The following is a 24,693-nucleotide window of genomic DNA, read 5'->3' as shown; positions in this document are numbered from 1 at the left end:
CAATCTTGTGACATCTAAATTTGATTAAAAGTCCTGTTAGATCTTCTAACATTATTGGACCTCTATATAGACATTCATTTAAGCTTTTATTGTCTTTTACTTTTGCAGAAGCATCGTATACGATCCTAAAAGCTTTCCCGGGTGCCGAAATTCCATGATGGGCCAGAAAATGTACTGGATGATCCACTTCAACATTGTTAGGGACAATTTCTATCACACCTTTATCTACCTGATCCTTTAGTGTTTGTTCGTAAACCACTAATGTTTCCTTATCCATTCTATTCAATAGACTTACCAAACGACCGTAAGCTAAACCGAAGTTTGAAGGTAAGTCTGGAGGATATTCATTCCATGGCCAACTTACTACATACCTATTATCTTCGACCACTGTCGTTTCATTAAATGTTTTTATAGCTTCTTCATCCCTATTAGAATTTGGCGAATCTGTTATTCCAATAGATTCCAATTCCCATAAATTCTTAACACTACCCATATCTAAAGGTGGATCGGGCTTATTCAGTTTATTTCCATAGGAAGTTTGGAAATATGTGAGAACCGTCAGCTCATCATTCTTTCCTTCATTCGGTTTGCCAGAGAGGATCCATCCGAATACAGAGTCCACAAGATACAAGTTTTCTTCGAGTTCTATTTTCTCAGTACGCATAAGTGAATAATAGTAATCATTCCCAATTAAAATGTCTACCCGTTCGGACAAAGAATTGTCATCGGCCAAGACGATATTTTGATCATATCTGTTAACATGTTTTAATAATTCTTTTCTTGGATAAGAAACGCCTTGTGTAATCACCGGTACAACATTTGCAAAGAGTATTTTTAATTTGTCATCCTTTGTTTTTAAACATATCCTAACTAGGTCGCTTTTTATTTCTTTCGGTTTGTCTGATCCAAAGGTAAACACGAAGAGATGATCCTCTTCTTCCACAGCCAATTCTAATTCCTTGGCAACTTTCTTTGTTACATAGCTTCTTTGTGATCCACAGTCTAATAGTAGACGACATTTTTTAATAACTCTGTTTCTTCCGACAGCATCAATGACTGCTGTTTGTAAAACAGTTGAACCTTCTCCATGTACATGTAATGTGTTAACTGGTTTAATGTTAGTATGTGATGAGAACATCTTGGGGCATAATGCTCTATTATGTTTTCCTCTTGTTTTACAGTGAACACAGATGAGATTTCCTTTTCGACAATTAGCTTGTTTATGTCCTTTCCATAAACAACAGAAACAGTGACCCTTTAATCGTTTCTTTCTGTCTTCAACAGTTTTATATTCAGTACACTGGTCATTATAATGACTATTTTGACAAAAGATACATTGTAACTTTCTTTTCTTTAGATCTGATTGGGTTTCATCGTCTTCTTTCTTAGTCTCATAGGGTCTCTTCTTTGGGGTAAACGTTCCTGTACTTCCAGTAAATGCTACCGTACTAGATTGGTTCTTATTAAATTTCTTAAAGTTCTTATTGTGTTGAAATTTGAGTTTATTGAAAGTCCTTTTCTTTTTCATATCTCTGACATGTAAAACTTCTGTGGTATATTTATTTTCTTCTGTTTTATCCTTTTCTTTATAACCCTTTGCTTCTTCCCTTGCTGATATGACTACCTTAAGCTGACTTCTCAAGTCTTGAATGGATTCTGTAGCTCCTTTTAATTTAACTTCATACACAATGTCTTCTGGAAATTTCTCCATTATTGAAAATCTTAAATGATTATGGTTGATATCTTCTCCGAAGGATTGCAGCACTCTGAGATGTCTTTCAATCTCATCTAGAGTCTTACGGCAGTCTTCGAATTTAAGCGCTGGCTTAATTTTGTTAAGTGTTGCATAGTGAGCGTCTACTATTTGCTCCTGTTTACCATATCTTTCCTTAAGAATGTCGACAGCAATTTGATAACTATTATTGGTTGTTTCCAAACCGTCAATCATAACTTTGGGCTCCCCTTCCAAGGAAGCTTTCAAATATAATAATTTGTCCACATTACATAAGTCACGACGACCTATGGTCGATTGAAATTGGTCCCAAAATGGGAACCAGCTCAATACGTCTCCTTTGAAAATTTGTAAATTGAGTTCGGGCAATTTGCTTCGCTTTGCTGGAATATTTATTTCACCGCCTTTATTCTCTTTATTAAATTGTGCAATGCGTGCATTGATTTCTGCTAAGATCTCCTCTCCCTCTAACTGGGACGTGGTCAAATTGGATATTTCATCGGCATTAGGATCTTGTGATATGTTAAAATACTGATATAAGTCAGAGCTAAATCTATTAATAATGGATTGTAACTTTGAAGCGACAACATTACTTTCTTCTAATTCGACACTGGTCCATGGACGTTGCTCACACAGAGCTTGGGCATTTTTTGTCAACCTTTCAACATTGTTGGCAAATTTGGTTAATCTTATAAGTAAAATCTCTTCCATTTTAGAGACTATTCTGAAAATTTTACCAATACATGTTGTTATTACTTAACAAGAATTGTGAGTATTTAAATAAGGGTACTCATAAAACAGTTTCATGGTTAACGTTAACAACATTCATAAATGAACCATTATATTTTAATTTTGATCATAATTGTAAGTAATTTTGATGAGGTATTATCATGAGTTCATTGTTCATAGTAAGTCATGACAAAATTTACTCTAGGTATAGGAATTAGTAAGCGTTTGTTATCAATAGCATAAAGTTTAAAATTTAACTAGCCTTTCAATGCTATTTCATGATACTCATACCTGCAACATAACTGTGCTATGTAAGTATAGCAGTATTTAAACGTTAAAGAAAGAAAATGAACTTTACAACATCACTCTTCTATCAAATGTATGTAAGTATTGTAAGTACTTATTTAAGCATTATTTACTTCTCTCTTTTTTTTATAAATGCATACTCATCACTATTAAGTCATTTACATTAGTCGTCACATACCTGGAATTATGTAAAGATGAAATTCCTCGTTTTTAAAGTTAGCTTTCTTGTTGCTAAGAAATACAACGACCAATCTTGCTGATTCCTAAGAAACAACAAAGAAATTCCCTAATGTACAATTTCATTCATAATTGCATGATATTGGTTAATGATTTCAATGTTAAACCCATACCGACATAATATTTATGTAAACCATCGACTACAAGTCCAGTTTGTCGTATAAGTTCCTTTTAGGATTATGAATAAATAAATTCCTTGTTTTAATGTTAGAAGTATACATAAAGAGTGTAAATGGGTATAATACAACCCACTTACTAGGTTAGTAACTTGGAAACTCTTATAAAGCGTAAATAAACATCCGCCATTATTCCAACAATAATCTTTGTGAATTTTACTCACATGTACAATTGAATATATTTCACAATCTCTTACCAGAACCGCTATTCACTTATTTCTGGATACTCTTGCCTTCCACCATAATTTTCCTTAAGAATTAATTAAATCCGTTTACTAATAAAGAAGCTTGCTTATATTTTAATTTTCCGTTCCTTGAACTTGACGACATGACGACTTACGACAATAGATATATAATTACGATGGATGGATGGATGGAGCTAAAGCTCGCTGTGAGCGTCGTCTCACTCTTTCCTTGAACGTCTTACTCTCACCGAAATGCTAGTATGAGATGTCAGATTTCTTATAGCCGTAACAAATAATCGACCGCCATCGAACCAATCGATCAAATGAACGAGTCCATTCTCTATGTAAAGGTTGTACGCACGACACAATTTCAACAAAATCGTATGCGATTTATTGTGAATGTCGTAAGTCCTCTCCAGACTACGCTCCCGAGTGTGGAGGAGACTTTAGACCATTACGTTTGTTCCGTGTCTTTTGCAATTGTTTTGAACATGATCATTAGCTTTTAAACGATTACCATGTAGTATAAAATATTAAGTTATATATTTATTCATCACATGAACACATTCGAGAACATTTTATAACAGATAGGAGTGACCAAGACTTCATTTGATCACCAACACTTCCTTACCTATTTCCGTTCACCATTTCGCTTCCTTTTAATTTAATTAACTTTATTTAGTCATAAGTAACACTTAAAATCATAACAGAGAAATTTTATTTTAGTTATATTGTTTTTTATGAAGTTGATTTTCAAATACAAGTACTATATATCATTAAAAGATCACAACTGTATCGATCTGACACCTGTGATTCCACTTACCGCCAACAGATGGTGCCACCATCCTATTAAATCATGAAAAATTTCTATAATATTTATTTTTATTATTTGCACAGACAAGAGTTAATAATAGTTAACAGCTTATATAAAAACAGCCGTATGAATCACGTCTCCCTGACTCCGAACCTGACACCTTTGTTCAAACACGGTTTTAAGTAAATTATGGTATTTAGTATGATCAAACTATATTTTTGAGTTTAATTTTACAACCAGCAATCCTGACAACACCTTCCCCAAAGTGCTGCCAAGATCCCTGCATCCTCACACCAATTTGTGCCCATCGCTGGGGAAAGTACGATAGCCACAAAATGTATATCTTGCCTAGATTCATCTGATGTAACTCAACTATCTTAACATCACTAATAAGGAATCTATTTACTTCTATTATTATGCCGATATGTGTCAGTTCAGTAGCAAAAGGACATGACTCATACCTGATAATTTTACTTCCACGGCTGCAATCTCCATGTGCGCTCCTCTTTGTACTTTGTGATGACCATATTAGTAGAACAGCTGGGCCTGTATTGTAAAAGGTACACATTGACTCCTCAATAGTCACTAAGTACATCACGATTTTATATTTATAGATGTCTCAGAATTTATTATTATACCAAAGCACATGTATTAACAGTTTATGTATGTACATGACTCAATCAGGCACCTTAGTAGTGCGTGACCCATTCATGTATTTGATTATTGTAATATACACAGTAACTTGTTTGTTACAATGTCCCATTTATTGTGCTGGACTCCACACATCGTCTGTTCATAGCTCGTCAGCCATGAGGAGTAGCGCTAGCTCCTAACAGAAACTATTATCATTAACCTCTCCTCAGAGCAGGTTACCACCATTGAATTAACTTTCTTATAGTCGGCGGACTTCTATGCCCCTTACCCGACAAAACCTCGCAAGGCATCTCTGATCTAACGCTGTCAAGACCGACCGAATCTTTATGTCTTCGACCCCGACAGCGCTAGCAACAGCATCTCTGGTCGAGCGTTCTTATGGCCGGCATGCTTTTCCTCCGACCGCAACAGCGCCCGACCCAGAGGAAATCAGTAAAATATTGACTTGAGTCTGTCCACAACCAGACTCCTTTATTTGATATAAGCAAGATTATCATGACAGCCTTCCCGCAGACAAGGCGTCTTATGCTAGTACATGGCTTTATCATTCGATTTTATTGAAACTATAATGTACTTGTATATCAACGTCAAATCTTTTCATAGGGAATCATATTTGTTTTATTTCCCTTGTGACTTATATTATTATCTTTTTTACTAATTATACTTAGCTCTCAATTTGCAGTGTAGCGTCTTGTACTTTACTATATATTTATTGACACACTCAAAGAAATACTTTTTCATAACAGCAAGTAGTTGTACACCAGTCGCAACAGGAAAAAGCGTCCTTTATCATAGATAATATAACAGAAGGAAGTCTTACCATAGACAGTGTGAAACGGAAGGAAGGTTTTTTATAGTAGGTGATTCGCGATATGTCGCGACACTGTCAAGACCGACCGAATCTTTATGTCTTCGACCCCGACAGCGCTAGCAACAGCATCTCTGGTCGAGCGTTCTTATGGCCGGCATGCTTTTCCTCCGACCGCAACAGCGCCCGACCCAGAGGAAATCAGTAAAATATTGACTTGAGTCTGTCCACAACCAGACTCCTTTATTTGATATAAGCAAGATTATCATGACAGCCTTCCCGCAGACAAGGCGTCTTATGCTAGTACATGGCTTTATCATTCGATTTTATTGAAACTATAATGTACTTGTATATCAACGTCAAATCTTTCATAGGGAATCATATTTGTTTTATTTCCCTTGTGACTTATATTATTATCTTTTTTACTAATTATACTTAGCTCTCAATTTGCAGTGTAGCGTCTTGTACTTTACTATATATTTATTGACACACTCAAAGAAATACTTTTTCATAACAGCAAGTAGTTGTACACCAGTCGCAACAGGAAAAAGCGTCCTTTATCATAGATAATATAACAGAAGGAAGTCTTACCATAGACAGTGTGAAACGGAAGGAAGGTTTTTTATAGTAGGTGATTCGCGATATGTCGCGACATACGTCGTCTACTATCATTTAAATTTGACTTTTGAAAGTTGGTACGTATGGATGGGAGTTGCTGTTAATTGATGTCATAATCGTAAAAAAAAGCATTGTAAATGGCAAAGTGCATAAATGTGATTAAGCTAAGTCTGTTTTACATATCTAATTACAGCCAATTAAAATGCGCGTATTTTTTAAAAATACCATCAGACGCAACGGACGAGTTTGGTTCATTAGTACCCTATCATGAACTATGACTTTAACGCGGTCGTATTAGCTTACTTAAATACTTACACCTCGCTTGCACTAATGTGTATTAATATGACGGTAGAAGAGCCGACTGCAAAATTTCGTGACGACTTGATACCGCGATCAAATGCACAATTGTAAGTATAAATGAAATCGCGGACTGTATAATAAATAGGCTGGTTTATTTCGCCTTAATTACAACGAGAAACCCCGGCCAAACAATTATAAAAACTAATTCGGTACTCGTTGTAATTAAGGCAGAATAAATCAGACTATTTTTATACAGTCCGCGATTTCATTTATACATACGTCCCTGTAGGACCCTAACAATTGTACTTTCGGAAAGTTCCGCCATGGCAGACTATCAAATTCGGACTTAGCATCACTTTTATCAATCAATCAATATATATTTATTTCAGACCAAATTACATAACCATTGAGCATTTCATGCATATGGGAAACTATTGTGCATTTCATCGCGATATCAAGTCAGTACAAAATTTTGCAGTCGGCTCTTCTACTATGAGCGAAATGTACTACGACGGAGTTTACGCGACTAATAGTGACTGATAGTCTAGCGTAAATGACAGGTAAAATCATGGTAAGGTTCTTTTCTGTCTGATCTGACAAAACTTAAAAAATTTCAAAATTTGTAATTTCCTGTCTGTTTCCGTCATCATATACATATACCTACTACCTACTCGCATTTTGCTTCGAATTCCGTCGTGTCTAAGATGGGCTTATGTAATTTTAGGTAGAACTAGAATGTTAATGTTATTGTAATTGTTTTATTTTTTATCAATTAAAAACTAAAAAAAAAATGTTTTACCTGTATGCCTGTAGTTTAAGAATGTGATGAAATAAACATAAAATGTGAAATAAACATTTCTCTATTATATGGCGATCCGAATATGGATACATTTATTAGCTCCAGTTTGTCGTTAGTGCTAGAGATTAAATAAATTATGCGATTGAAAGGTTTGTTGTTGGCCTTGACTGTGAAATTCGGTTATAGACTTAAATGTGGGATGAGGATTAAAAGCAAAGCGTTTCTAATATTATATAGATAATATGTCAAAATCATCAGTCGCTTGCCCTTACCCCATTCATTTGGGGTCGGCGCAGCATGTCTTTTTCTTCCATACCTCTCTGTCGCCCGTCATCTCATCATTCACTTGCGTTCGTTTCATTATATCATCTCTCGTGATCTTTCACACAGTCCATCCACCTTTTCCTCGGTTTTCCTATCTCGTTACTTCCCTCCGCATTCAGATATGTCAAAATAAAAAATAATATTTTGTCTGCAGCTATTTTGATAGCATAGGTACACAGTCCAAGTGTTATTTTAAACGTCAAACTTCTATGAAATTATAGACGTATAAATAACACTGGCACTGCGTGTGCTATCAAAATCGCTGCAGGCTTTTCTTGGTCTAACTCTAATGAGTCACTACATAAACCAAATATTTCCATATCATATGTAAGTTAAATGTCGAATTTAGAATCCACCTACATGACGTATTTAGGTACTTTAATGAAATATAAACGGATAAACGGGTAGGTATATTTAATAATATTTGTATAGATAGAATAACATCTCTAAAATCCGGACAAGTGCGAGTCGGACTCGCCCACCGAGGGTTCCGTACTTTTTAGTAGGTATTTGTTGTTATAGCGGCAACAGAAATATATCATCTGTGAAAATTTTAACTGTCTAGCTATCGCGGTTTATGAGATATATTAGCCTGGTGACAGACGGACAACGGAGTCTTAGTAATAGGGTTCCGTTTTTACCCTTTGGGTACGGAACCCTAAAAATTAAATAGTATAGTTAACATGAAACCCAATAAAATGGGCAAGTAAGCATTTAATCAAATGGGATATAAGTAGTTAGCTGTTAGAAAAATGTTTTATTAATCGGATGCACTTAAGAAAATCAGATTCAACATTCCTTGCATATATGCATATTGTTTGTTAAATTAGCTGAAGTGGCTCGGTAGTGCGCTTAGCCAGACCCTTTTTTTATAAACAGTTTTTTAAACAGACCAGTTTTCTCAAACCATCTTATTGGCCGAGCTATAGCGAAGGTCTCCGTATTAGCTTGTGCGAAAATGCTTTCAAATATTTTCGCGGTAAGCCCGGTAGGTAACGTGTAAGTTATCTTCTTGTTTTCTAGAGGTAAGTGAGTCACCTTTTAGCATAAGAAGTCAGATATAACTATTATGCTTATTTATTTCCAAGAATAAAACCTTAACAACTAAGTAAACACCAAAATTGTGGTTGACTCATTTGGAAGTAATTTTATTTTTCGAACAATTTTCCTATAGCCTCTATTTTATTAGTTTTGCTTGGATACGTATTAGCACAATCGGATTAAGTCTTACCTCGAAATCCTTCCAAAGAGATGAAATTTGGTATGTATGTTAATTAAAGGTCTCTTTCTCATGTCCACACTATTTGACATTTGGGGACCTAAAGGAATCGCAGCCATCTTGGAAAATGTGTACCATCCTGGAGAAATTTGCGTTTTACTCTAAATATACGTTCTCCATGAAAGTATGATGTAAAGCAACATTAAAGATTATTAAATTCTACACAAAAAAGTCCTAGATAACTTTGCGGAAAAAATACATCTTGTTATAGAAAATAATAGCTGAATCCAGATTTAGCGCTTTTCATCATATTTTTTTGGGACATGGTGTTGTATTACTTTTTAGTGTGGAATTTAATAAGCTTTCGTTTCGCCATACACAGTATTCACATTAAACCCAGATATTCCGAGAAAAAAAAGAAAAACCAAAAAAGGCTTATACTTTTCAAGATGGCGTTTGATCCCCGTGGTCCCCGAAGCTCCAATTTTATGACACGCAAACAGGGATCCCTGAAATTATAGGTGTCAAATTTCATTACTGTCACTATTGTTTAAACCCCATTTAAGACCTAAGATCTGTTTTTGTAGTCACATTTTTAAGTTTTACACATATTTCCTCCATTTATTTTAGTAAATTTGTATTGCATAGCACTCGTGTACCAATTATGGATCTACTGATGTCTATTTTATTGAAATCCACTCAATAGTTTAGGCGCTAGAAGTAAAAATATGATTTACTATTCGGCGTCCTCTCAAGGCGGCTGTATTTTTTTTTTTTTAATAAAACAGGTGTAAACAGGTTGTGAAGGCCAAGAGGAATCTACCGATATGTCATTTTAAAAAATCCGTCCAGTATCCTGAGCTACAGGCTGTACTGATTTTCAGTATTTAAACCCATAACCCTACTTTCTGTTTAAGTCGCAGTCGAGTAAAATGTTGATATTGGAGTAGAACGTGTACAAATGTATATACAAAAGTGAAATTCATATTCCTCCAAGTTTCATATTAAGAGAATATCTCCTGAAAAATAAGCGCTAAATCTGGATTCAGCTATTATTTTCTATAACAAGATGTATTTGTTCCGCAAAGATATCTAGGACTTTTTCGTGTAGAATTTATTAAGCTTTAATGTTGCCTTACACCATGTTTTCATAGAGAACAAAACGCAAATTTCTCCAGGACGGTACACATTTTCCGTGATGGCTGCGATTCCTCGAGGTCCCCAAATGTCAAATAGAGTGGACATGAAAAAGAGACCTTTAATTAACATACATACCAAATTTCATATCTTTGGAAGGATTTCGAGGTGAGACTTAATCCGATTGTGCTATATGTAAATTTTTTGTTCGCACGATTCATGAATCAAAAAGTATAATACTCAATCAGTATACACGGTGTTTGTATTGAATTCCTTTAACTTCGGGAAGTTTGGGGTATGGCTAAGTACATTTAAGGAAACTAAATGGCATAGGTCCCTAATAGTAAATTTTTGACAATTTGTATTTTTTATTCATACGAAATAATTAGGTCAATCGTGCATATTAGCGTTGTTGTAACACGGAGAATATATTTAACTCGACCAATTATTTGAAAACTATGACATATCAATGTCATTTCAAACATCGATAGTTTGAGATAGCACTTACCTTTAGCAGCAAATGTATGGACTCGTACTAAATACTAATCAATATCTAAATAGTCCCTAAGGAGAGTGTACACGCTTGTAAGGCCCTTATTAGATATTTTTTTAAATTATAATCTTCAAAATGGAGTTGTTATTATTCACAAGGAAGGGATTTAATCGCGTAAAATTAAATTTTAAACTTACCTCCGACGTTTCGAGGACGGCGTTGTCCCCGTGGCGTCGGAGAAGACTGGCTAAAGTTGACATCAACATCTGGCGCGCGAGTTTTTCTAAATACTCTACTAAATGGAAATGGAGTTAATTAGAGTACTGGAGTCTTTGAGAAATTACTTAACTTTATTTAAGCTCGGGATTGCACCCTTGAAATTAGCGGAGTTCAAACTCGATGTATATGCCAAATTTAGAAACTTACATAAATATGCTGTAGAATGTATGTTAAATGGGGTAAATTCGTTGCACCTCAGTAACCAGCAATGTATCGCAAATCGCATGCATTTATGAACGTCTCATCTCCGCAGCCTATAGCGAATTTGATTCTAACAATTTGGGGCATTTTCTATGAAAAGGGACCTTATTGTCGATGGCGCTTACGCCGCACAGCGTCGCGCGGCATTGTATTTATTTCGGAGCATCGTTTATAATGGCGTAAGCGCCATCGACAATAAGGTCCCTTTTTGTGAAAATACCACATTTATCTTAACCTTCTTACACCTGATTGAGATCGTGCAAAATAACAAACATGCGTATGACATATGACGTAATGATGTGGGTTGATCGACATTAATCAACACCATAACCATATCGACCGATACAAAAATATCACTGTATCCAAGTGTCAAGCGATCTTTAAAATTTGTTTACAAAGCCTTTTGGGTAGTCTAAATAGGTATTTTATTTTAATGGTGACTTTTCGAACGATTGAGAAGGATCCGCCAAACAAATAACTATATACTTCCTACGCTTCAATAACAAATTGCGGACGAATGCATGAACTGGGATAAGTACATATGTAACTTGTACAATTTTATATTATTATTAGGGTTGCCACCCATACTATAATATATAGTATCGTACTATATTTTAGTCACTTGTACTATATATTATACAAAAACAATATAGTACGAAAAATACTATATTTTCATCACTCAAGAATGGGGTATACAAATGTCACCGATATCGCATCGTATGCGACTTGGATTTTTAATTCGCCTCAAATCGGCCCTATTTCTTTTTTCAAATTTCCCAGCAAATACTATATTTTTTCAATATTTTGACAAAAATACTATATGTGTATAGAAAAAAGGTGGCAACCCTAATTATTATACCTCAGTCTACTGAGTATGTGAATTTTTATTCTTTTAACTCTTTTTGGGTTGGCTTAATCCTTTATTTGCAAAACGACCACCCTTTAAAATCATTCTTTTGTAAAAAAAAAAACAGGCGATGAGGCTTGAATCGGTATTTTTTAAATCAAAAAATAATTGAATAAACATGTTTATACCGTATTTTCATTATTTCTTGTCGAACAGTAGAGGATGACCTTTAGGTCGGGCTTGATTGTAATTCAAGTATTTAATAAACAAAATTCACGGTAGAGTTAAAGTCGAAAGGTAGAGATTAACTCCGGTTTCTCCCATTTATTTTACCCTTCTACCAATATATACGTCATTTAGTAACAAACTGTAGATTTTTACTGATTGTTTTAATAGTTTCTACCGTTGCAAATATTGCCAATGAATTGTCTTCCTTTTCCATTATGCTATAAAAACCGTGCGTAAGTGCGAGTCGGACTCGCCCCCCGAGGGTTCCGTACTTTTTAGTATTTGTTGTTATAGCGGCAACAGAAATACATCATCTGTGAAAATTTCAACTGTTTATCGATAGCTAGCTATCGCGGTTCATGAGATACAGCCTGGTGACAGACAGACGGACAGAGGAGTCTTAGTAATAGCCCGTTTTTAGTGGTCCATACCCAAAGGGTGAAAACGGGACCCTATTACTAAGATTCCTCTGTCAGTCTGTCTGTCTGTCACCAGGTTGTATCTCATGAACCGTGATAGCTACACAGTTGAAATTTTCACAGATGATGTTTTTCTGTTGCCGCTGTAATAACAAATACTAAAAAGTACGGAACCCTCGGTGGGCGAGTCCGACTCGCACATGTCCGGTTTTTACCCTTTGGGTACGGAACCCTAAAAAAGAGACAGAATGTATGTATGTATGTATGAATGTATAACTATGGCGGGAAAGTAAGAACAAAGTTCAGTAAAGTTGTTGCCAGTACGAGTAGTACCTAGGTATTTACTTAGTAGGAAAGAACGCAAAAACTGGTAACGCACATGGCATCTTCTGTGCTTGTAAATATATAATGTAGTAAATTTTGGTCGTTACTTTTGTAAAAATTTCGGCAGGCCTTAACCAACCTTAACTATAAATGAGAAGCAAAGGACCGAAGAGGGTCAACATTTTTTTTAGTATGCTAAATAAACGGACTTTAAAGTTTAAAGCCTAAAGTTTCATAGGCATGTTAAAAACCTTCTATATATATCTTTGTACCATGAAAGTTTTAGAAAATATTATCCAAATTGAGACAAAAAAAAGTAAAAATTTGTTTTGTAAAAGTGTCAGAAAAGACGCCGGTTTTCTCCAACTAGACCCAATGGTGAAGCCTAACAGGCCTAACAGCCTAGCAGGATATGCGAAAATCAGCAAGCTTTGCTCACGCGTAGGCGCAAGGCAGTATTATAAGCAAGCCGGAGCCCTCGAGGTTCGTTTTCATCGCGCCATCGGACGCGCGGTGTCGCGTGTGAAATATCGATCGAATTTTATTATCGACATTGTGATAGTGACTGTGAAGTGATTCAAGGTAGGTGGCGGTTAATTTTAAATAATTCTAACCTCCTGAGACCCAGAAGCAGTCGTTTTGTTTTTGAATTTACACTCTTTGTTATTCCATAAAAGTTCAAAATAAATTGTGGAATATGTACAACAATTTGTAACGGGGGTCTCAGTAGGCTAAGCGTGTGTATTTTACTTGATTAAGTCAAAAATAAGGGATGATTTTAGAAGTCAATGTAAGTTTATGTTTGTGTGTCGTGTATGTTGTAGCGTCAAAACTACCGATGGGATTTTGAATAAATAAGCTTGATTAAATTGATTATTCGTCTCTCGATTCATTTTAGAAGCTATTTTAGATCACCATTTTCTAAAGTGTAATTAAATGGACTATTTTTTGTATATTTAAGTATTCGCATTTTATACAAACAAGACTGTTTAATAGATTTGAATAATGGTGCTTATAAATAACAAGTTTCCAATAATTTGATAATCTCTGTTAGTGTAAAAGTTTGTTTATAAGGACTTAAGGCTTAAATGTTAAGCACTGTGCTTTAACGCAAATTTTGTTAAGAAATGTTAATACTAGATCTATCTATATATCCTAACCTAAATAAAAAGAAGACGTATCATACTAGGGGGAGTCAGGGCAATACTATTAGCCTAGGTGTGGTAAAAAAAAAACATAATAAAAAATTTAATTGACAAAATATATTACTGCAAATTTAATTTAAATTTTGAGAAATGATTTAAGTAACTTTCATGACGATCTCAAGTCTGTCGGACTCTCCCTACATAATTATGTAAGTACTTAATATACTTGCAAAATAGGAACAGTCAGCAAAGCTATAAGCTTAGCACCCTTGCATACATACTCGTATTTGAATAGATTTTCCTCCTTTTTGAAAGTCGGTTAGATAAATAAATAAATAAACTGTTAAAATGAAAACCCTTCAATTCGTCTTGGCTAACTGATTACGACGTTTTTCCCGATTATCGCAAAATGTCTAAAAATAAACCTGACACACCTTTTTTCGCAAGACAGACCATTAAACCAAGCACAGGGTCAAGACGCTCTTTACCTTAAACGGTTTAACATTTAAGTCAGAAAATTAAGCGTGAGTCAGATGCGATCCACGCAAGGTAACAATACAAATTTCATGAAACCTACCTTTTCGCTAATGCTGACCAGTATAAGTTCTGACCTGCGACTGCTAAATATACGTTATGATTCTAGGGATCAAGTTATATTGGATGCGTTTTTACAATAAAATATATTTTGTTTCGTGAACTGAATGTGAATGCCTTTAAAAAAGGAGCTGTACTCATTCATGTTTTAATTGTTTTACAACTGACGTCACTTACCACTTACTGTGGTTACGTTACCATTCATTTGTGTGATTTGTAACATGGTCGTGTTGTGTAGACAATTTATAATAGCTCTATCAATGCTTATGATGAAAAATTTAATCGAATCGAAAACGTGAAACATATTATGTCACGAACACTCTTGTTTTAGAGTCTCTACCTGTCAAGAAGTAGGAAAGGCAGAAATTAATTTAACTTATACTTACTATTGAGTTTTATAGTTTATTACATATTTTTAAACCAATGGTCCATTTATAGTCCGAGATCGACACGAATTCGCTCAACTTATGAAACAATTGACGCTGTTGCAGCCTTCATGTTTTCAACAGTTTAATAATGCTTTATGTAAATACTTAGTGCTCCTGAAAAACACAATCACCCATTAATTATTCACAAACAGAAATTAATGATTCATATTCACCTGTAATAATAAAACTGCATTAAGCATACCATAAGTATTCGAGACGCGTTAGTTTGCATTGTCTTGATAGTTTGCATTGTCTTGATAACTGTTTCTGTTAATTGTCTGCCGACTATCCAAGGAGGGTTTTGTGAGCTTTTGGTACAAAAGTAAAATGTTGGTAATAATAATAAATAACAGTCCTATTAAAATATAAAAATAGTAACAAAACTTATGTCACCCAATTGCATAATAATAAAAAACTATAAATGTACGGTCTTCTCCACATATTAATTTTTGATAATTTAATAATTGTGAATAGAGCCAGTTAATCGCGCAAGTTACTCATGAAATAAAACTATGAAAACGGATTATATCGCGTATATTGAATTTATAATACATCCCGACGTTTCGAACCCTTTACAGCGTTCGTGGTCAACGGGTGAACGCTGTAAAGGGTTCAAAACGTCGGGATGTATTATAAATTCAATATACGCGATATAATCCGTTTTCATAGTTTTATTTCATGAGTAACTATCGCGGTAACCGAAGACAATATTACGCGCAAGTTACGTTAAAAATAATGATATTAAAGCAAAATGGCTAAACAGATTGTGGAAATGGACTATACAGATTGTCGTGTGAAGCTGTAAAACGTTTTAATATTATACGCAACTATGTAATATGTATATCAATTTTAAATAGAGTAACGATTATAAAATTGTAATATATACTTGTTATTGGTTTCAGATGTCCGGATCTTTGCTAGTCATAGCACCTCTGGTGCTCTTTGCGTGCCTAAAAGTTGGAGTAGACGGTAAGTTTCTTGGATATTACCTTTTAATGAGGGTAATAAAACCCTATGACAATTGTTGATAGGTACATTAATGTAGTAGAGCAAACGATAGTCAAAATAATTAGCCGAACTCATTAAGTAATTAAATAACTAACTGAACTTAAAAATAATAAAGAAATAAATTTTGATTTATTTGCTAAAACTGATTTTGTTGTTACACAACGACCTATTGGTCGGTGCACGGTGTAACACATAGTTTGCAAGTCCTAATTTTTGTGCAAGTATGTACCTAGTAACAAAATATTTTGTTATTATTATGAAAACAGTTCAGTCTTTCAGTGTGGAAGTATTGGGGATGTGCTTTAATAATTGTAATCAAAAGTTTATACTCAAATTCATAAATCGTGTCAAGTCGTCTCATTCATCATAAGTATCATTGTATTATAAGCATAAGCACTTTTTTATGAGTTAAACACACTTTAACATGGAGCAACAAACTATGCAAAACGGCCAGAAACTTTTGAAATTAAGCCTCGAGAATAGGATTATTTTCGCTAAATTACATCATATTTCTCATTAACCTTAACAATACAAATATACTTGACAACAAAAGACTGTTAAGATCCTTATACGGCATGACAGGTTGTCACTGTCAGTAGGCAGACGATGAATTAGATTAGATCGTTCCGCAAAAACATTTACATTTTCATTTGACGATAATAGGTTCTTTTCAACCCACGCAAAACAGCGGAATCGCTGAGGTGTACCTTGCAAACCTTAAATAGGTAGCCATTAGGACAAACTAGTGGATAAATATGTTAACTTTATATAATCATCGCATAAACTACTAGGTACTACTTAATAGTTATGATTTCAAAATATGTAGTTAAAATTTTAGAAGTTTGAAACACGCTTTACAAGCTCCAATTCATATATTTGTATTGTATACCTGGATGTTATTGATTAATTTGTGTTGTGTCAGCATCTAGTTAGCGAAATTTAAACCACTTCACTGTTTCAGTGTTAGATGAAATTCGGTAAATTACCGTAATTTCGGTGATAGTGTAATAACATGGACAATGCGGAGGATAGGTGGTCAATGGAACTCTATAATAAAAACAGGACTTAAATGCGAGTCGGACTCGCCCGCCAAGGGTTCCGTGCAAACTTATTTTTAATTTTTTTTTTTAAATATATAGGTTTCAGAATTTTCCCTGTACTTGTAGTGTGAGACGATATTACTTGCCAATTTTCATAGTTCTAGGTCAACGGGAAGTACCCTATAAATTTTGATTCCTTTGAAAGTGCATGTCGAAATATACGTTTGTTTGCGGCAGTAAACGGCTATATCTTTTTTTTTACGTTAACTTAGAAGTTTGATTTTTTCACAGCTTCAATGGACTGTAGACCTGAGTATTTGGGTTTCATTTCGACTCAATAACTCCACGCGTTCCCGAGATAAAGGGTCTTGACAGGCAGACGGACGGACAACAAAGTGATCCTAACTATAAGGGTACCGTTTTTTTCCTTTTGAGGTACGGAACCTTAAAAATGAAACCACCATCAGTTTGGACTCTTAGAAACGTCCCGCAATTGATGGATGTTCAATATTTCTCAGCTAACAATAGATTGCTTTGCGTCTCATTTATGACATTATGATTTATGGTACTTAGCGTAAGCGCCTGAATCTATGTAGATAATCATTTAAATATATTATTATGTATTAATCAACGATGACCCATCTATGCGTGTCTTTGATGTAACTACGTAGGTACTTAGGTAGGTTTTTTTGATGTTACATTTAGTTATAAAACTGGCTAACCAATAGACAATGCATCGTTAATTAATGCAGAAAAAACTGTTGATTTGATACACTGCAAAATAAGGACATTCAATTTATTATTGAGTCATTGAATGCATAAAATTTGGCGAATCGATATTTTTTACATATTCACATCGTCCAAACAAAAAAGTATTAATACTAATATTATCATATACCTATAGGTACAGGTGCTTTACTGAAGGTCGGTTTAATTGTTGACCACGCGGAATCCTCCCACATGAGTTATTAAGTCATATTAGTCATGTAACATTTGTAACAATCTGTTTACTGTGCCGGGTACAGGTCGAAAGAGTGCGGTCTAATATGGTTAATTTGTCAGTAACTGTTATGTCGTGGTGAAGGTTAAAGGACTTATAAGGAGTAAATGTATTGTTTAGGAAGTTGTAAAAACAAGTCGAAAAATAAAGTGATATACGTGTATTAAACATGATGATAAATATTAAGATAAGTACTTACTTACCTCTATATCTGTGTTGTTTTGCAAGATTTAGTGTAACGCGTATCCTAGTAATTTTTACTAATTCTATTATTTGCGTATCATTTATCAGCAGGCATTAAGTATGCCTATCTACTCAATTTCACGGTTTACTAACTTTTATTGCAGGAACAAATTCGGATTACTATAAATCTATTACTCTACCTAATGTTCAATACAATGCTAGTTAAAGATGCCTACGAGGACAAAGGGTCTGGTGTAGGCTGATGTTTACATATTTTACATAACTAAATGGTTGTCCCAAGGTCCGCTTTGTTGTGCATGCTCTAATAAATAATCAATGCGAAATAAAACTGCTCTATTTTAGTTTTTTACGGATCATTAGGCCGTTGACTCATCGCCTATCTGGTTTTAGGATGTTGGACATGTTAATGTCGAAACGCCCACTTTATAAATACTTACCATGGTTTGTTTATTACGGTGTCATCTATTCGATACGTATTAGACATAGGTATCCCTTGACTTTAATTAACAGGGCATTCCAATTAGCCCTAAACTTTTAAGTTAGAATTACAACCCTGCTTTTCGTTAAGCTAAACTTAAAAAGAGAACATTTTAGGTACTTATTGTCTATAGTGTTCACTTTAAAATTTAGAATTTAGTGTATTTTTGTCTATTTGCGCGGATACCCAAGCCATAGGTCGGTATGTAGGTGCCTTAGTTTATTCTACAATGGTATTAAACCATTCAGTGCCACTTTTTAATTATTGTTCCCTTTCATCATAAGTTAAATCGAAAAATTGATTAAAGTACATTTTCTGTGTCACCCAGTATAATCTTTCACCTTTTGTCCACAGCTCAACGCTACTACAATTACTCCCCTCGCGGCTACTATGGCCGAAACTTGGGCTCTCTTTACGAACATGGACGCTCCATCTCCGACAACCAGGTGTCTTGCGGGGCTCATACGTGTGGCGTTGGAGCTCACTGCACTCAAGGCAGTGTGAGGCCAGTGTGCGCGTGTCTGCCAGGACATTCTGGAGACCCACTGTCGCAGTGCATAAGGATCGAATGCGTTGGTGAGTTATGTTCGGTCGCTCCGTCTTTGGCAATTAACCATGCACAGGTGTCTTGTGGCATGTGAGAAACGTGATAGAGGTTTGGCATCGAATCTCACTGTAACGAGGTTTGAGATCAGTGTGAGCGTGCCAGCTAGGGCATTCTGGAGACCCCATTGACTGACACAGTGCATTTATAAAGACTTAGTGCATTGCATTTTTTTTATTTTCTGTCTCTAAAAACCAAAGATCATCATGCGGAGCTCACACAACGTGTTGTCATTGTTTAAGCAGATATATAAACTATAAAAAATCTCTAATTTAGTAATGCCAAAGCGCTTGACGATGTTGCCATAATACTGATCATAACATTATTCTATTCTAGATAACAGTGAATGCCGAAGCCACCAGACTTGCGTGAACCAGCACTGCGTAAACCCTTGCGAAGGCACCTGTGGCATCAATGCCAATTGTGACGTAAGTGTTAGATAGGCATACAAAATGACCCTTTTCTCCTACGATCATCTTAATAACTCCTGTCAGTGCCATGCACGAGTTAATATTGGATACAGTTATATTGTACGACTATCTAGTATACTCACGCTCCCCTTAAAACTCCTGCTAGTGCCATGTATCAGTTGATATAGGATTCTTTTTCTGTACGAGTATCTAACAATACTTATTTACGGCAGGTCCGGAACCACGTTCCGGTGTGTAGTTGCCCTGCGGGATACACCGGCAATCCCTTCTCATCTTGCAGAGTTGCCGACCCAGGTAATTATATTTCGTCACTTCATTTTTCTGATGCAATACATTCACTAGTACTTTTTCCGTCGGGTAGCAGTCGCACAATATTTAACACCCATACACCCATTTACTTATACATGATGTATAGGCCATTCCCTTTTGCTTTACTTCACTATGGAGTCTGTGTGATCACATAGGTATGCGGTCGTGGCTGTTTCTTATGTATTGGCCTTACGAGTCAAGTCACCTACGTAAGTGTTGCCCGGTTACGGACGCTATGAAAAAAAAAACTTTGGTGATGATGATGAATAGGAATAGCTAAAGGACTTAAAGAAAGTACTAATCAATCGTTTTAACTTTGCAGAAGAAGCTTGCCATCCGTCACCGTGCGGACCCAACACGAAATGCCACGTCGCCAACAACCAAGCTATCTGTACTTGCCTGCCTGGATACAGGGTAAATTCATGTTTGTGTTTATAAAGCGCAATTTCACTTTGCATTAATTGAGAATTTTGGAATAATTTCATCATGTCATGTTGTGAATCTCATCTGTCAGTTTTTTGCTTAAGGATTAAATTAAAACATTGGTAAAGTCCGAGTTATGACTCCTGTAGTAAGTGCTGTACTTAGCTACGCAAATTGCAGAACATTTTTCGCCAAACGATCGGGAAAATATATCGCAGATTTTCGTAAACTCTCACGAAAACGCAAAGCAAGTCCCATTCGACTAAGATTTTAGAGTAAAAATTAAGCAATTCTTGTCCATATCCAGGGAAGCCCTCTATCCGGCTGCCGACACGAGTGCGAGTCAGACCACGAGTGCGGCTCGCAGCAATCGTGCCGCGACTTCAAGTGCGCCAGCCCCTGCAGTGACTGCGGCGTCAACGCTGATTGCGAGACTGTGGCGGCGCATCGCGCTGTTTGCAAGTGCCCGAGAGTAAGTGGAAAGCATCAGATAGCATCCGAATCCTTTCTTTTTTCTCACTCCTTAATACCACCTTCACTTTTTGTCACAATGAGTGCTAGTGCACATATGTAGGTATGACCGTCTATTTTCCACGGATGATAGCTGCTGTAGTACAGTCATACCTGCTGGAATTTAAATCCAGCTGTACTTTACTCTACCCAACGCTTGGGGAACCACCGTGGGTCTTCTTCACTTAAGTTAAGAATTTCTTTCAACAACGCTACTCAGTTGAGTTGAGATTAGGAGAATGAGCTCTTTAGGACTTTTGAAAAATTCACCCGACTAATTACTTTCGCTGATCTTACCAAAGCTTCCCAATATTACAATAGACATTTCTTTGAACTAGGGCTACCACGGTGATCCCTACCGCATCTGCTCCCCCGAGTGCACGTCTGACGGCGAGTGCCCCAGCTACAAGCCCGCCTGCGTGTACAATGCCTGCATCAACCCCTGCACGAACGTCTGTGGTGTGAACGCTGACTGCAACCTCCGCGGCCTGACCCCGGTGTGCTCCTGCCCTAGGAACATGACTGGAGACCCCTTCACCTACTGCAGGCCTTTCGAAGCCCGTAAGTTGACTCAAAGTGGATAACGCTTGCTTTAAACCCTGCACCAAAGTTCAGTTCAACGTTGAATGAAACTTTTAAGGATTAAATTGTTTGCTGTTCCGAGGACTATGACTCTCTGCTTCAATGGTCAGATGACTTTGGAAGTATACTGGTCAAACTATGCAATTATGAACACTTGAATTAAATATTTAATTGCTCAAACTTGTAAGCGCTTTTAGTAAGTTCAAATCTGCTAAATAACTACCTAATATAAACTTGTTAACAGGTGACCTCTGCGAGCCCAACCCTTGCGGTACCAACGCCAAGTGCACCCCCGGCCACGACAGAACCGGCGCCGAGCGTCCCGTCTGCACCTGCCCCTCTGGATACATCGGCAATGCCCTCGTAAATTGTGAACGAGTAAGTTTCTTGATTATCGAATTTAGCTTCCTAAATTTTACGTGATGGAACGCATAACGTAGACCTTCAAAAATAATAGACAATTTGATGAAGATTGCTTAAATTCGCTGGTAAGCTGTAAGCAAGGGACGACTGATTACTATGAGGAGGACGCCTAATGTCTATGTCCAATGAATGTTTAGTAGTGTTTTACTTGGTATTACTAAATAGGTAGTAATTGTGGCTCTTGCCACAACTGACTTTATATTTCAGTGTATAAGGTTTCATCCAACTGATATGTCGATCAGAAGTTTTATTATATTGGTACTTACTCGTGTTGTCGAAGAAACCTTGTGCATGCGATTTACATGAAATTAGTTCCGTTTTAGCCTCTAGTAGGGACAACGTTATATTACGTAGAGATAAGTATGTACCCACTTGTACATTGCTATGTGTAGAGTATACTATGCAATTTGCAAGTGGTTACAGATATAATGAAATGTTTTCTTTTGCAGGGTGAATGCGAGCTGGACTCCCAGTGCCCCGACCACCTGGCGTGCGTTGGCTTCCAGTGCGTGGACCCCTGCCTCGGCAACACCCAGTGCGGTTCCGGAGCTGTGTGCATGGGCAGGAGACATCTTGCCGTCTGCACGTGCCCTCAAGGTAATCCGAAATTATTTAATTGTCGCTAAATCAGTATTTTAGAAATCAAAAATTGTGCCATTAGGTAGAATTTAATATTTCATAAAAGCAAGTATTTGAAATTTCTTAAGTCATGCTGAAGCAAACTCTAAAGCCATTAGGTGCAGATCATTGTAAACATTGTAATCTGTATGTATAACAGCATGAGTGTAATAAAATACTTAAATACTCGAATTTGTCTACTTGAATTTGTCAAACGATTCACAGGATAAATACTTGCAGTCCCAAAGTCAATATTATAAACGCTATAAGTAACTTAACGTTAAAATACGGTATAAATTATATTAAGGGCCAAATAACATTCTGGAATCGTAAATATTTAAGCGAATTCCTTCTCGTACGCAATAAAACACCAAGGCATATCAATGAGTCGGTAAAATAGAGGTACCATGGCCACCGTTAACTGACAATACTCGTACCTAAACCTTAATCGCACAACAAACATTAGGTATACGTAAACATCATTAGGTTCACCAATTTAAGAGTGTTACTCTAAGTACTAACATTGGATTTATTGTATGTTCAGGTCGCAACGGCGATGCATTGGTGAACTGCTACGAAAGTCAGTCCGTGGCTGCCTCCACTCGTTACTACCGGTACAAGCGCAATGGCAATGGCGACCCCGAACCTGCTGCCGTCTCCGAAGCTAACGTGGAAGCTGAGGCACAAGCAACCGAAGTGAAGAGCGAAGCAAAGGTTGATGCGGCCGAATTAACCACTGATACTAAAGCTTCGTCATAAACAGATGTGGAAATTATAAATTAAGTCTAAAATGCTGCCAATAGTAAATGGTTTATAAAGAAGCGATTGTTTTATACAATATACACAAAGTATTATCTATCGATATAAAAAAAACCTAGATGTTTTTTTTAAACATAATAAATGAGCACAGTTTAAATCTAGATAGATGTTTGTTTTGTAGATATGTAATTGAACTAATATATTACTGACAGTGTGAAATCCACGTCTACTGTTGACATAGTATAGTAAGAAATAAGTTTTAATAAATGGGGACATTTTTTATTTTGAATAAAAATTACTGAACCTAACCTATGCCTTTGTTTTCATTCATCAAATGAACCACTGAAAAGTACTAGTTATTGGAGAGTCACTGCTCACTGCTGATGTTGCCATCAGTGAGCTTGGTGCCGCGATGTCGCGAATCGCGATCATAGGGTAGTTTACCTTTTACCTAAAGAGCTTATTTTTACACTATCCTAATTTAGTGACTAACAAGAGGGACGCCGCTATACGTGAGAAACGATAGGATGTATCTTTTATCGCGTCTTACGTATAGCGGCGTCCCTCTTGTTAGTCACTAAATTTAGCAGTGTAATAAGCCCTTAACTAGCGGCCCGGCCACGACATCGCGCGGCGGCGGCAGCGACAAGCGGCGACCATAGGTTTGAGCGAGACACAGCGATCGGACCTTTCGTTCCCGCCTATGGTTGCCGCCGCCGCCGTCGCCGGTCGCGCAATATTGTGGCCGGGCCGTATAGTAATCCCTAACAAACTTGATGTAAAAGGGTGAACAAATATATTAAGCACGTATATGTAGGTACTTTGGCACAGCGACCTTGTCAGTAGAAAATGGCGGCAAATCAAAAGTTGACTGCCCATATAAAATTAGAATTTCGCGCCTTTTTCTACTGAAAAGTTGGGTGTGTTTCAGTATATTTAAAAACTTCGATAGGAACCCACACTTATCTTTTGTGGCAAAAAATTGTCAAAAACACATGACTTTAAATGAACAACTCAAAAAAACCGGCCAAGTGCGAGTCGGACTCGCGCACGAAAGGTTCCGTACCATTACGCAGAAAACGGCAAAAAAAACACGTTTGTTGTATGGGAGCATGGGAGGAGTATTAAATATTATATTTTCGTATTTATAAAATTATGCCGTTTAAAACAACACTTCCACAGTCTGTGCTATCAAACGGGCTGCAGAGTTAGCTTGGACCGACTCTATCTGGCTCGAAGGACCGAAACCGGTTCTTATTTTATGAGCCTTATGATCTAAAACGTGTGCTGCTTCTGGCTTGAGTGAAC

General features: G+C 36.4%; 1 protein-coding gene across 1 annotated transcript; it reads left to right on the top strand.

Annotated features, from left to right (window-relative positions):
- The first annotated feature begins 13,278 nt into the window (after positions 1-13,278).
- LOC134750241 (neurogenic locus notch homolog protein 1) lies at positions 13,279-23,697 on the top strand. Its single transcript, XM_063685391.1, has 11 exons — positions 13,279-13,411; positions 15,899-15,965; positions 19,081-19,302; positions 19,667-19,758; positions 19,974-20,055; positions 20,393-20,484; positions 20,801-20,965; positions 21,342-21,564; positions 21,830-21,963; positions 22,458-22,605; positions 23,171-23,697. Exons 2-11 carry the CDS (start codon positions 15,899-15,901, stop codon positions 23,383-23,385), a joined length of 1,440 nt encoding a protein of 479 aa, XP_063541461.1. The 5' UTR covers positions 13,279-13,411; the 3' UTR covers positions 23,386-23,697.
- The last annotated feature ends 996 nt before the right edge of the window (positions 23,698-24,693 follow it).

Source organism: Cydia strobilella, chromosome 19 (genome assembly GCF_947568885.1).
Source record: "Cydia strobilella chromosome 19, ilCydStro3.1, whole genome shotgun sequence".
Lineage (NCBI taxonomy): Eukaryota > Metazoa > Arthropoda > Insecta > Lepidoptera > Tortricidae > Cydia > Cydia strobilella.
This window is presented reverse-complemented; position numbering and strand designations above follow the sequence as displayed.

Bases quoted from the DNA above. Each gene is read 5' to 3' on its own strand.
- LOC134750241 (XM_063685391.1), top strand. From the start codon at position 15,899: ATGTCCGGATCTTTGCTAGTCATAGCACCTCTGGTGCTCTTTGCGTGC. The intron at 15,966-19,080 runs GTAAGTTTCTTG...TTTTGTCCACAG, and splicing joins CCTAAAAGTTGGAGTAGACG to CTCAACGCTACTACAATTAC. The intron at 19,759-19,973 runs GTAAGTGTTAGA...TATTTACGGCAG, and splicing joins GCATCAATGCCAATTGTGAC to GTCCGGAACCACGTTCCGGT.